General features: G+C 73.8%; 1 protein-coding gene across 1 annotated transcript; it reads left to right on the forward strand.

Annotated features, from left to right (window-relative positions):
* The first annotated feature begins 2,792 nt into the window (after positions 1-2,792).
* TLX2 (T cell leukemia homeobox 2) lies at positions 2,793-9,260 on the forward strand. Its single transcript, XM_038178864.2, has 5 exons — positions 2,793-3,348; positions 5,861-6,098; positions 6,294-8,254; positions 8,619-8,743; positions 8,815-9,260. Exons 1-3 carry the CDS (start codon positions 2,952-2,954, stop codon positions 6,508-6,510), a joined length of 852 nt encoding a protein of 283 aa, XP_038034792.1. The 5' UTR covers positions 2,793-2,951; the 3' UTR covers positions 6,511-8,254; positions 8,619-8,743; positions 8,815-9,260.
* Positions 9,261-12,732: the final 3,472 nt, after the last annotated feature.

Consider the following 12,732-nt stretch of genomic DNA (forward strand, 5'->3'; position numbering starts at 1 on the left):
GCCCGCCCCAGGCCCTGTCACCTGCCCCCCAATCCATCTCCCGGGACCATGCAGCATTCCAGCCCCTGGGCACTTCCAAACATCTGCCTCCTGCTCTAGGTTTAATTAACCTGCTGCCGCCCGGTCCCTCCCCCAGCACAAGGCATTTCCTCCCCGCCACCCGCCCCGCGCCCGGGCAGGCGCCGCTCGCGCCTGGGCCAGTGCCAGCTCCGGCCCGAGGGGCTGCTCCCTGCCCACGGCGCCCGCAGCCGCCCAGCGCCTGGGGCTGCTGCTGGAGCTGGGGGGCTGGAGGTTGGCCGCGCTCTGGCAAAGGTGGCACCGGCCAAGTGTCCCCAGCATCTGCTGGGCCAAGAGCAAGACACTGGGGGAGGCTCCGCCTGGCAGGGCACCAGGAAGGCAGCTCCAGTGCTGCAGATCGGTGTGCAGCATTCCCCTGCCCTGCGCTGATGCATGGACCCAAACCAGTGGCACAGGGCTTGCTTGGGAGCACGGGGACAGCAAAGTGATCGGGCATGGCAGGGCCAGCTCCTCCTGCCTGTGCACAGCTGCAGGGCTATGTTATGTGGGACAGCGTGTGCCTGGCGTGGGCCTGGCTGGGACATGTGCGAATGGGGTGCGCGTTGTGCAGGCACAGAGGCTGGGGGCCCTGCACGGGGCGTGTGTTTGTGTACACCCAGCAGGGGTGGGTGCAGCGCCGGTGAGCCCCCATGGGCTGTGGGTGTGCATCGCCACGCCGTGCTCTGCACACGTGTGTGTGTGCATGTGTGTGCTCCAACGCTGTGCAGGTGGGTCAGTGTGTGTGTGTGTGTGGCTGTGCTGAGCTGTGGGGTGTGTGTGTGTGCACGCACACGGCTGTGCTGTGCTGGGGTGCACACGTGTGCAGTGCTGGGGTGCACACGTGCGGCTGAGCCATGGCACAGGGGCTGTGTGTGAGCACATACATGTGTGTGCGGGCGTGCACCTGCACCGTGCAGTGTCTGTGTGCATTGTGTGGCTGTGCTGTGCTGCAGGGTGTGTGCACACGTGTGTGCAGGCAGCTGGGTCCTGCTGGGGTGTGTGTGGGGGGTGTGCATCCCCACCTCCCGCGGCCGGGTGAGCGTGCACCCAGCACAGCACCCGTGCCATGACCCCAGGCCCCGAGGAGCTACCACGGCCGGGCCGGTCTCCCCACACCGCAGTGGGTCCCACTGAGTGCGGGTGTGCCCGGTGCCCACGGTGTGTGCGGAGCCCCGGGTCCACCAGTGCCCCTGGGCCTGGCCGTGCCCCCGGGATGCAGCAGCTGCGGCTCCCGGTGCTGCCGTGATTTACAGGCGCAGGCCCCGGTAATGTCATTTGCCCCAGACCGGTGGCGCCAGGGTGGCCGGGCGGCCGCCCTCCCCCGCCGGCCCCTGCCCCGGGGACGTGACCCGCCGCCCTCGCCCTGAACCGGGGCCCGCCGGGGAGCCCGGCACCCCGTCCCGGCAGCCGCGGCGCGGAACCACCGGCCCCGCCACACACGTCCCGGCCCCGCCACCCACGGCGCGGCTGTCGCGATAGTCGCCGGGAGGCCCCGCGGCCCGGCTCGCGATCTCTGCGCTGCCCGTTACCGCCCGGGGCGAGCCGCGGGGCCGGCCAGAGAGGCACCGGCAGGAGAACGGGACCGGGCGAGCCCGCCCCGACCGGCGCCGTCGCACCCCGCGCGCGGGCGGCTCCGCGGCGCTGCCCGGCCCCGGCCACCCGGTCCCGCTCCTCCGAGCCAGGTACGGGCGTGCCCCGGGAACGGCGGGGGGGCGGGAAGGGCTGGGGTCGGTGCTACCGCGAGCGGCGGGTCCGTGGGAAGCGGGACGCGTGCTGTCGGGAACGGCGGGGCTGCTGTAGCCAGGGTCAGCCAGCACCGGGAACAGTGGAAGGGTCCGTGGCCCGGGAAGGGAGGGTGCCGGGGCGCGGGATCCGTTTGCTCCGTGATCGGTGGGCTCGGCGGGACCGCGGCCGGTCCGCCCTGGCAGCGGCGGGTGCGGGGGGAACGAAGCCGCTGCGCCCCGGAGAGCCCTGGGACCCGGGAGCGGCCCCGCGCGGCCCCATGACGGCCCCGGGGCTGGGGCCCGCTCCGTGCGCCCCGGGACGCGCAGCCGGCTCGGCTCGGGCAGGGAGCGGCGGCCCCGGTTCTGCGCTCCCGGCGCCCCGACGGTCCCGGTCCTGGCCGGCTGCGGGTAGCGCCGGGGCTGCGCCGAGCCGCGGAGAGGCGCCGCGGCGCTGTCCGGTGTCGCGGCGGCGGCTCCGGTACGCCCCGTGCCGCCGTTCCGTTGCTCCGACCCAGGGAACGCCCGGCGGCAGGACCCGGGACGAGCCTCCGCAGCCGTCGCGGCGTTTCGCGGGCTGGAGCGCGGCGGTGCCGCCGGGCCCGGCCGGTGTCCGGGGGCCGGGCGGAGCCCCGTGCGCTCGGGTCCCGACGGACCCGACCGGCAGGAGCGGGGCCGCGGCGGAGCCGCTCCGGGGGCCGCGCTGCCCGCGCCGCGCCAACGGGGGTCCCGGGGCCGTCCCGGCGGACGGCGGGCCGGGCGGGGGGGGGCCCGGTGCCGAGGCCGGGAGAGGGGGGCCGGGGGGGGCGCCGGTGCCGGGGCGTGGCCCCGGGATGCGCGAGCCCCCGCCCCCGGGGGCGCGGGCTGTCAATCACGGGGCGCGGCCGCCAATCAGCGGGCGGGCGGCCGGGATTTTGGCAGGTCCAGATGGAGCGGGGCAGAAAAGCGCGTGCTGCCGGGGGGCCCCGCCGCGCCGCGCCGCGCACCGCAGCCCGCGGCCGCCCGCAGCCGCCGCCGGCCATGCCCCAGCCCCTGCCCCTGCCCCTGCCGCAGCGGGCGCCCGGTGCCAGCCGCCCCCGCCCCCGCGCCCGCGCCCGGCCGCCCGCGGCCGCCCCCCGCGCCTAGGCGGCCCCGCGATGCCCGCGCCCCGCCGGCTCTGAGCGCGGCGGGGCCATGGAGGCGGCGGCGCTGGCGCGGGAGGGCGGCGGCCCGGCCCCCCCGCCCCACGAGCCCATCAGCTTCGGCATCGACCAGATCCTCAGCGGCCCCGAGCCCCCGGGCGGCGGCGCGGGGCCGGCCCGGGCGGCGGGAGAGCCCGACTACGGGCTGTACGGCGGCGGCTACGGCCCCGCCTGCTCGCTCGGCTCCTACAACCTCAACATGAGCATGAACGTGAGCGTGAACGTGACCCCCGCGCCCGCCGCGCCGCCCGCCGGGGTCATCCGCGTCCCGGCGCACCGACCCGCGCCCGCCGCGCCGCCCGCCGCGCCGCCGCCGGTGCCCGGGCTCTCGGGGCTCACCTTCCCCTGGATGGAGACGACGCGGCGCATCGCCAAGGACCGGCTCTCAGGTGAGCGCCGTCGGGACGGCTCCCGGCCGCTTCCCTCCGCTCCGACGGCTCCCGGCGGCTCCGACGGCGCGGCGGGGCGCGCGGCTGACCGGGGCTCCGGCCGGTCCGGGCTCCGTCGCGCCGGGGCTGGCTCGCGGGGCGGGTCGCGCTCCGCCGGTACCGGGGCGCGGGGCTCCCTCCCCGGCGCACCGGAGGCCCCCGCCCGCGCCTCATCGCCGCGGTCTCCGCGCCCCGCTCCGCCGAGCGCTGCCGTGCCCGGGGCCGGGCTCTCGCCCATTCCCCGTTCCCGCTGCGGCCCCGCGCACCGGGAAGCGGCAGCCGTCGGGGCCGATAAACGGCAGCTCCGGGATGGCGCTGTCACCGGCCGCTCCACCGCCGCGCTTCTTCGGCTCCCGGTGCGCGGCGGGGACCGGCGCCAGCTTCCCGGCAGTTGCGGGCAGGGGCCGGGGTCCCGCTCCGTGGGGGACCCCAGAGGTCCCGCCTCACCCTGGCCACGAGCTCGGGCTCCGCGGCGCCGACCGGTCCCGTCCCCGGGGCTAAGGCACCGGCCCGGTCCCACCGGGAGGGCGGTGGCTGCAGGAGAGGCTGGGGGGGCACGGGGTGCAGACTGCGGTGTGTGCGGGGACGGGGGGCGAGGACCCGGGGTGTGTGTGGGGAGCGCAGCAACACCCGCCTGCATGTGGGGATGGGGCTGTGCAGGGAGCAGACACCGTATGGGGCTGCTGCGGGGCAGGGGGCCCGTGCTGTGGGGTGGCTGTGGGGCTGGGCTGTGGGCCGTATGGGGATGGGGACGGGGACTGGGCTGTGCGGGTTGCAGAACCCCATCTGTGTGTGGGTGGGGACGGCTGTGGGGCCATAGGGTGCCGAGGTGGTGCATGCCGGGGTGCTGGTGGGAGGCTGGGACGGGTGATGTGGGGGTCTGGGGGTCTGGAGGCCGGTGGGGGCTCCACATGGGGCCATGTTGCTGCCGATGGGGCCATGTGCTGGGCACCGATGTTGTGGCTGGAGTGCCTGCAGGGTGCTGGGCGAGGGACTGGGCGCTGCACCCCAGTGCAGAGGCTGCGGGTTGCTGGTGCCTGGGGTGCTGGCAGCGGGTGCTGGCTGCGGGGTGAGCGCGGTGCCGGGCAGCGCCGGCCGGGCTCAGCTCGGCTCCTTCCCAAGATGGCGGCGCTGCCACGTCCGCAGCGCGGCTCCGAGCGGGGACGAGGGCGGTGGACGACGCCGGGGCCGCGGGGGGCCGGGGCTCTGCGCCCCGTGGGGCTGGGGGGCTGGGGGCCACGGAGGGCCGAGCCCGGGTGCCGGCAGAGCCGGGTTCGCCTCCCGGCCCACGCGGGGCCCTGCGGTGACGAAGCACCGTCCCCGAGCAGGGGCGGCGGGTGACGTCCCCGTCTCCTGCCTGGCGCCAGCAGCGGGTGGACGGGGCGGCCCCTCCCCGGCACGGGGTCTCCCAGCCGTGGCCATCACTCAGCGCCGCGGCCTTGGGGTGGTCTCGGGGCTGTCGGCATCTGTTCCCGGCGAGGGGCCGCCCCGCGTGGGGAGGGGGCGCGGGGGCGTCCAGCCCCCCGCCTGCACGGCTCCACCTGCGTCAAGCGCTTCCGCCCCCGCCGGCGGGCAGCCTGGCTCCCAGCCGCGGTGGGCTCGGCGGGGTCTGCCCCGCTCCCCTCCAGCGTGGGGTGTCGGAGCCCCATGGCGGCCCCACAGCAGCCCCATGGGCCCAGCCACGTGCGGCCCTGCCCATGCGGCGCAGCGCTGGCGAGGGCTGTGGTGCCCTGGGGCCGTGTCTCGGCGGTGGGACGCATGTGCAGGGCTGGCTCCTTCCTTCTTGCTGGCGCCTTTGCTGCCCTGGCGCTCCCCGTGGCTCTGTCCCTGTGTCCACGAGGGGGGTGAAGCCCCTCCCCGGCCCCCAGGCAGCTGGTGGGCAGCCAGCCCTGACACTGCCGGTGTGCAGGGGGAGACATCAGCTGCCTCCTCGTGGCCTCCGGGGTCCCATCTGCGCCGCCAGGAGGGGTGGGAGGCCCTGGCAGGTCTGTGGTGGCTCCTCTGGGGCTGTGGCCCAGCTCGGTGCTTGGCACGGGAGTGGCTCTGTGCTGCCGGGAGCCTTGCCAGCCTTGCACCGAGCCTGGGACCGGGCCCTGCTGCCTGCTGAGGCTGGAGGTGTCCCAGCCCCCGGGTGCCGCTCATGGGGCTCGGAGAGCAGTTGGAGCTGTGGCAGGGAACCGAACACGAGCCCGTTGTGTGTTGCTGCGTGCGTCCCCAGCCTGCAGGAGCGGGATGGGGATGACTCAGGGTCTCCATCCTCACCTCCGCTGCAGCTCCCATGGAGCTCCCCTTCCCCTCACCCACTCAAGCATCCGGGTCGGGCTCTGTCGCTGCCCCGGGGCTGAGCCTGTTCCTGCCGAGCCCCTCAGCAGCGGCTCGGCCCCGGCCCCTGCCCGTGGCAGCAGCGAGGGCCGGCGCTCTGCCTGCGCTCCCCCCGCCCCGGTGCAGCCGCTCACCCCCCCTCTGCCCGCAGCCGCGCTGTCGCCCTTCGCGGCGACCCGGCGCATCGGGCACCCCTACCAGAACCGCACGCCGCCCAAGCGCAAGAAGCCGCGCACCTCCTTCAGCCGGGTGCAGATCTGCGAGCTGGAGAAGCGCTTCCACCGCCAGAAGTACCTGGCCTCAGCCGAGCGTGCCACTCTAGCCAAGGCCCTCAAGATGACGGACGCCCAGGTCAAAACCTGGTTCCAGAACCGCCGCACCAAGTGGAGGTAACGGGCCCGGGCACAGGGGTAGCCGCCTGCAGCCCCCCGGGCAGCGCCGCCCGGCTGCATCCCTCGGGGGGCCGGATCCTGCCACTGAGCCCTGGGGAGGGCTGGGCTGGAGCGGGACCGGCGGTGCCCATCCCCTACACCCGGCGGGTCAGAGGCTGTGCAGCAGTGCCAGACGGGCTGTGTGTGCTGCAGGAGGCAGACGGCGGAGGAGCGCGAGGCGGAGCGCCAGCAGGCCAACCGCTTGATGCTGCACCTGCAGCAGGAGGCCTTCCAGAAGAGCCTGAGCCAGCCGCTGCCCCAGGACCCGCTCTGCATGCACAACTCCTCCCTGTACGCCCTGCAGAACCTGCAGCCCTGGGCCGAGGACAATAAGGTGACGTCCGTCTCAGGGGTGGCCTCCGTGGTGTGAGGTCCCTGTGTGGCAGAGGGGGACTGCCTGCGCACCTTGGGGACTTTGAACTTGTCAGGAGGAGGCTGTGGGCAGCAGGAGCCTGGCAGGGTGCAAGCCAGCACCTCTGTCCCGTGGCAGGGAGGGGGCTGCTGCTTCCTGGGCACTCCCCTGAGCGGCAGCCCCCTCCCCATGCCCACGCCCCCTGGGCACTGGCCCTCTCCGGGCCCCAACGCTGCCCCAGGTGAGCGGTGGCCATGGGCAGGTGGACTCCAAAGCCCCGACGACCCCTGCCTGGAGCACCACGACCCATGGGCAGCCCCGCGCCCACAGCCTCCGGGGGAGCCCGTGCACTGGGCCCCTCTCCCCACGTGCCTCTGCCGGCCCTGGACCATCTGCAGGAGCTGCCCGCTCCCCCCAGCTCCCCGGGGCCTGGTGCCCCCCATCAGCAGCTCTCCCGGCCAGGCTGCCCCCGCTGCTCCACCACCATCCTGCTGGGGAGGGCAGAGCCCAGGGCGCAGGCAGCCTCCCCCAGACTTGCACATTCCCAGTGCTGGAAACTTGCCGCTGCCCTTGTGAGCAGGTGTTGGGGTGGATGGCGTCCTCACAAGCACCGGCCTTACCCGAGTTGGAGTTCATCATCTGGGGATCCCAGGGCTGGTGAGGAGCCCCAGCCCCTCTGTCCTCTGAGCAGACAGACAGACGGAGCTTCTCTGCCGCAGGGCAGGACCTCCTGGTGCTGCTGCCCCCACCGCCTCCTGCAGTGCTGGCCCTGGACACTGGGCACAGGGTCCCTGTACCTGCCAGCGGGCAGCAGCACCCGGCCAGAGGCTGCCCCCTCCAGCCTCTGCTCCCTGGGGACACCTCCGCCTCCTCCCCACGCTGCCTGTCCTGGTGTGGGACTGACCCCTTGGTGTGGTGAGGCGCAGAGCGTGCAGGCAGTGGGGTCTGCTGGGGTCTCTGCTGCAGAACCCCTGGTCCAGAGAACTTCTGGCCCACGACCTGGCCCCTCCTGAGGCAGGACCGGCACCAGGGCGCAGACCTGAGCCCCTCAGCCCTGCTCCAGCTCCAGCCCTGACCGGGATGGAGCACAGCTCAGGCAACGTGGTGCCGGGACACGGGGACCCCCCCTCCCGGGCCAGCTCCAGATGGGGTCCCCGGCTGCTGATGGGTCGTGATGACCTGCCTCTGCCCCTGCCCTTGACCTTGACCCCAACCCCGGCCCTATGCCCGCCCTGCCGCTGTCCATGGTGCTGCCCGGGACCCGATGGGGCGCACGGGGGCACCCTCCAGGACCGGGGGTGCCGGCAGGGCGCTGCCCCCACCCGGGGCTTGGAGGCGGGCGGGCGGCGTCCCGCCGGTGCCGGCAGCACCACCGGGGGGGGGCGGGCAGCCGGTGCCGGTTTCCCGGGGGCGGGATTGGCTGCGGCCCCGTGACGCGGCCCCGTTTACCGGGAGGCGGGGGGGGGGGCGGGAGCCGCTGCGGCGCCGCCGCAGAGCCTCCGGGATGAGCGCGGCCGGCCCCGGCGGGGGGGAGGAGGACGGCTCCGCCGCCTGCGCGCTGGGCTGGCCCGGGCCCCGCTGCCGGCCCCGCTCCCGGGGCGGCGAGGCGGTGCTGCGTGCCCGCGCCGAGGCGGCCGGGTACCGGCGGCTGCTCCGCGCCCGCGCGGCGGAGGTGGAGGCGCTGCGCGGGGCCGTGGGGGCTCTGCACCGGCAGCTGGAGGGGCTGCGCGACCGCCGCAGCGGGGAGCTCGCCAAGTACCAGGTGCGGGGGGGCCGGGACGGGGGGCGCTGGGCTGAGGGGAGGGGAGGGGAGGGGCGCCGCGGGGTACGGGGAGGGGGCGAGGCCGGGGGGGCGGGCGGAGCCGGGGGGTCCCGGCCGGTCGGGTCAGCGGGGGGAGCGGGGGCGGCGCTCGGGGGGGTGGGTGTGGGGGGGAGCCGGGGCTGGGGGCGGACGGGGGCGGCGCGGGGCCCGGCTGGCGGGGGCGCGGCCGGGACTGGGGGGCCGCGGGGGCAGGAGCTGGGGGGCGGCTGGGGCGGGGGTCCCGGGGGCAGCCCGGGGCCGGGGGGGTGGGGGGGAGGCGGGCCGGGGGCCGGGCTCCGGGGCGGCGCTGACGGCCCGACGGCAGGAGCGGGTGGCGGAGCTGGAGCGGGAGATCGGCGAGGCGGAGCAGGAGATGGCGCGGTGCCTGCGCGAGTACCCGGCGCTGCTGCGGCTCCGGATGGCGCTGGACGCGGAGATCGCCGCGTACCGGTACGGGGCGGGCGGGCGGCGCGGGCGGGGCGGGCGGGCGCGGGGCTCAGCCCGGGCCCCCTCTCTTGCAGGGAGATGCTGGAGGGGGAAGAGCTGCGCCTGGGCTCCGTGGCCCCGCCGTGACGGGACCCCCGGCCCCCGGCCCCCCGCGCTGCGGGACCCCGGACTGCCGGGCCCCGCCGGACCCCCAGCCCCCGGCCCGCTGCGCTGGGGGGTGCCCCGAGCTCCCGCTGCCCCGCGCCTCGGGACAACCCCCGGATTCCCGAGCCGTGGGACCCCCGGACTCCCGGAACCCCCCGTCCTTTGGACCCCCTCGCCACGGGACTCCCCGGACTCCGGGGACCCCCGGGCACCTGGGCTGCCCAGACCCCCGCCCCAGGAGGCCCCGGCACCCCAGGAGGGCAGCGCCCGCCGGGCCGCCCACTCTCACCAGCCTCTCCAGAGCAGCAGCAGGGCTGGGGTCCTGGCCCCGACCTGCGCGGAAGCACCTCAATAAAGGCCCCGTGGCATTACCCAGTGCCGGGCAGTCTGTGGTGATGGGGCCGGCGTCCTGGCAGGCCCCTGCGCTCGGGGGCACCCAGCTCTGGCACCCGGAGCTGCGGCTGAGACGAGGCCCAGGGCTGGGCCGTGGGAGCGCAGTCCCAGGGCTGCGCCCTGCCAGGGCTGTGGGGCCTCGGCTCCCTCCTGCCTGGCTGCAGCCCCGAGCTGGAGCTGCCGTCTGGGTGCCCCGTGGGGGTGCTGAGCGGGGTGGCGTGGTGGGGACCCAGCCGCATGGTGGTGGACGCTGACCTGGGGAGCTGAGCCTCTCCGGTGCTGGTGGCTGCTTCTTGCCCCTCCTCGCCCTGGCTGTGCCCCCAGCCTGCCCTGGGTCCTGGCCCTCCTGGGCTCAGGGCTGTTATAGGGCCCAGGTCTCTGCTCCCCACCACACACACAAAACAAAACAATTTTTTTTTTTTTTTTGTAGCAAAGCCAAGCCCAGCTCTTTTATAGGGATAAAATTCCATTTTAAAATAACAAAAGTGAAAGTGAACGTTGGGGGGGTAGGGGGGCACCTCTGGCTACTTCTCCCAGGGGACACCGTGCCTTGGCCCCAGCTCCCCTTGAGGCCCCAGGCTGGGCATCCCTTGGCACCCTAGGGTGCCGTGGTCTGGGGGAGAGGCTCAGTGCGCACGCAGCCTGTGCTGCTGGGCTGCATCCACCACCTGCCAGGGGCTCCAGGAGCTCCAGGAGGGTTTGGCGTAGGGGTCCTGGCAGCTGATGCGCACCCGCCGCATGTGCTCCTCCACGATCGTCTCCTCTGCGCCCTCCACAAACTTCTCAACCTGCAAAGGGTGGTCAGGTCACAGCCACGGGGAGGGGGCACTGGCACAGGCACTGCGGGAGGCATTTTCCAGGGGAAGGTGCAGGGCACGGAGCTGGGGGCACAGCGGTTGGGGTCACTGACTTCCCAACCTAGACTTGGGCCGTGGTGGCAGAGGAGCAGCGGTGACAGCTGCTGGGGGGGTGTGTGTGTGTGACAATTTCCTGCACTCCCTGTGTGCCACTGAGCAAGTCACTGCTCCTCACAACACTCTTTTGCCAAGGGGAGGCCGAGCTGGGGCGGGGGGAGCGCGGCTGCGGGGCAGGGCAGGGCAGGGCAGCGAGGCCATGGGGCAGCGTGAGGCAGAAGGGGGTAGGGCAGCCGTGCAGTTACCTGGGTGCCGTTGGAGAGCTCGTACTGCAGCCGGTACAGAAGAGCAAAGTAGGACCTGGGGAGCGGCCAGGAGGCTGGGGGGGCCCAGGTCAGGCGGAGCTGCTCACTCTGCTGCTGCACGGTCAGCTTCTGGGGTGGATCTGGGCGCACTGTGGGCAGCGCAGAGCACAGCGGGGGCTGAGCACGGGGCACCGCTGCCCAGCCTGGGGCTGGAGCCCTCCCAAGAGGCTCCGGCACCCAGACCCCACCCTGAAGGTGTCTCCCACCCTGCTGTTGCTGGGTTGTGCTCACCAATGTCACGGATGAAGAAGCGGGGGGAGGTGAAGTTGAAGAAGGAGGTGTCCGAGATCCCCTCCAGGTACAGCTGCAGCTGGTGCAGCTCCTCCGCGAAGGGGCAGAAGGAGGGGTCTGTGAAGCTGGCGTTGAACTGGCCACCACGACCGGCCACCGGTACCCAGTCCCCGAAGGATCCGTTACTGCGAAGCAAGGCAGGTGTGAGCGCTGGGCACCTGTGGGGCTGGGGCCAGGGTCACGGGTACCCACCTGTGCATCAGCCGGGCACGGAAAACGGCCGAGCGGGGCCCTGTCCAGGAGCAGCGGAAGGAGCCGCGGTAGGAGTCAGCCTGGCAGGAGACGTTCTTGGCCTCCTCCTCACCTGGTGGGGCCAGGGGACAATGGTTGGGGTCAGCCGGGGCTGAGGAATGGTGCCCCTTCCCCAAGCAGTATGGGCAGGCTGGCCCCATGGCTGGGCTCCCAAGGGTTCTGCAGCCCTGCGCAGAGCATCACCCACCTTGCAGGCTGTGGCACGAGCCTCCCTCATCACCACGTGCCAGCCTGGCGTTTCCTGGTCCCCCACCTGCCCCCACACTCCCTGCATCCATCCCCACCCCGCTGTCCCACAGGGCTGTGCCGGCCCCCCTTGCCCTGGCCCCAGGTACCGGTGACCCTGACCACCACGTAGGTGGTGTCCAGCAGGACGCCGCCGGCCCAGCAGCTGTAGTTGCCCGTGGCTGGCAGGTCCAAGCCGAGGATGGTGAGAGTCTGTCCCTTGGCCACGAGCTCGGCCATGGGCTCCAGCTCCCCGTTCTGCGTCCAGGTCACTTGCTGCTTTGAAGTGTTGCATTTCACCACCACGTCCTTGTTCAGGCTCTCCACCACAACTGGGGATTAGATGCAGAGGCTGGGGTCAGGGGCAGGTCTGTGCTGAGGGCAGCTCAGCCCCTGCGCCCTCATCCCAACCCCCCAGATCCACCCTTCCCCATGGTCCCCAGCCTTCTCCATCATCCCCTGTCCCCCCCATGCCCCCCAGCCCGTAGAGCTGCCCCAGTCCCGTGCTCACACAGCCCCGTACCAGAGGGATTTGGGTGCCCCCGCTCCCTCCAGCTGCCGTGGGTCCTGCAGCCCTCCCCATACCAGGGTGCCCCCCTCCTCTGCCCCCCCACAGTGCCCAGGCAGGGCAGGACTCACACTTTGGGGGAAAGGCAGTCAGGGCGTCCGTGGGGGTGAGGCACAGCACCAGTCCCACCAGCATCAGCATCTGGGAGGGGAAGGGCAGCGCTGGGGGAAGGCAGCCCCGTGCCAGGCAGGCAGGCAGCCGTTCCCACAAGAGGAGCCGGGGCAGGGTGCGGCCGGCAGCGCGGGCGAGGGCACAGCAGCCTCAGCCAGGGTGGCAGCAGGTTTGGGCAGGAGGGAGGGAAGCGGAGCCGTGGGGGCAGCGGCTGGGAAAGCCCCGCACAGGGTGGGCGGTGGGCGCAGCACCCGGCCCTTCCCCGTGCAGCCCCCGGCAGGAGGAGCCCCCTGCCTCCCGGTGCTCCCCAGCCCCCGAGGGACCCCCGCTGTGCCTACCTCGCCGGCCATGGTGTGCACTGCTCCTGCTGGCTCTGCACGGGCTGGGGCCGGTGAGCGGGGTATATACTGAGCCGGGACCCTGTGGGGCTGCCCCAAGGTGAAGCCAAACCACAGAGGCATCAGAGTTCTTAGAAGAGGAGAAAGCTGTGCGGGGTGGAGCGGGGTGGAGCTGTGAAGCGGTACCCACGCTCGGTCTCCAGCCTCGTCGGGTACGGGTACTGCCCGTGGGCAGCAGGAGCTCCCCAGTGATGACAGGTTGAGAGCAGCGGGGACCCCCTCACGGGGGGGGGGGGCCTCTGAGGGGCTGCGGGGTGAGGGGGTGGTGTGAGGCCCCCCAGGACGGTGCCAAAGCCCTGGATGCTCTCAGCTCCCCCAGGGTGCTCCTGAGCTCAGGACCAGCTGGAGAGTTTGTGCCAAGCACCCTCACCGTGCGCCCTCGGGAGAGCAG

The sequence above is a fragment of the Anas platyrhynchos genome, chromosome 4, assembly GCF_047663525.1.
Source record: "Anas platyrhynchos isolate ZD024472 breed Pekin duck chromosome 4, IASCAAS_PekinDuck_T2T, whole genome shotgun sequence".
Lineage (NCBI taxonomy): Eukaryota > Metazoa > Chordata > Aves > Anseriformes > Anatidae > Anas > Anas platyrhynchos.

Bases quoted from the DNA above. Each gene is read 5' to 3' on its own strand.
- TLX2 (XM_038178864.2), top strand. From the start codon at position 2,952: ATGGAGGCGGCGGCGCTGGCGCGGGAGGGCGGCGGCCCGGCCCCCCCG. The intron at 3,349-5,860 runs GTGAGCGCCGTC...CTCTGCCCGCAG, and splicing joins CGCCAAGGACCGGCTCTCAG to CCGCGCTGTCGCCCTTCGCG. The intron at 6,099-6,293 runs GTAACGGGCCCG...TGTGTGCTGCAG, and splicing joins AACCGCCGCACCAAGTGGAG to GAGGCAGACGGCGGAGGAGC.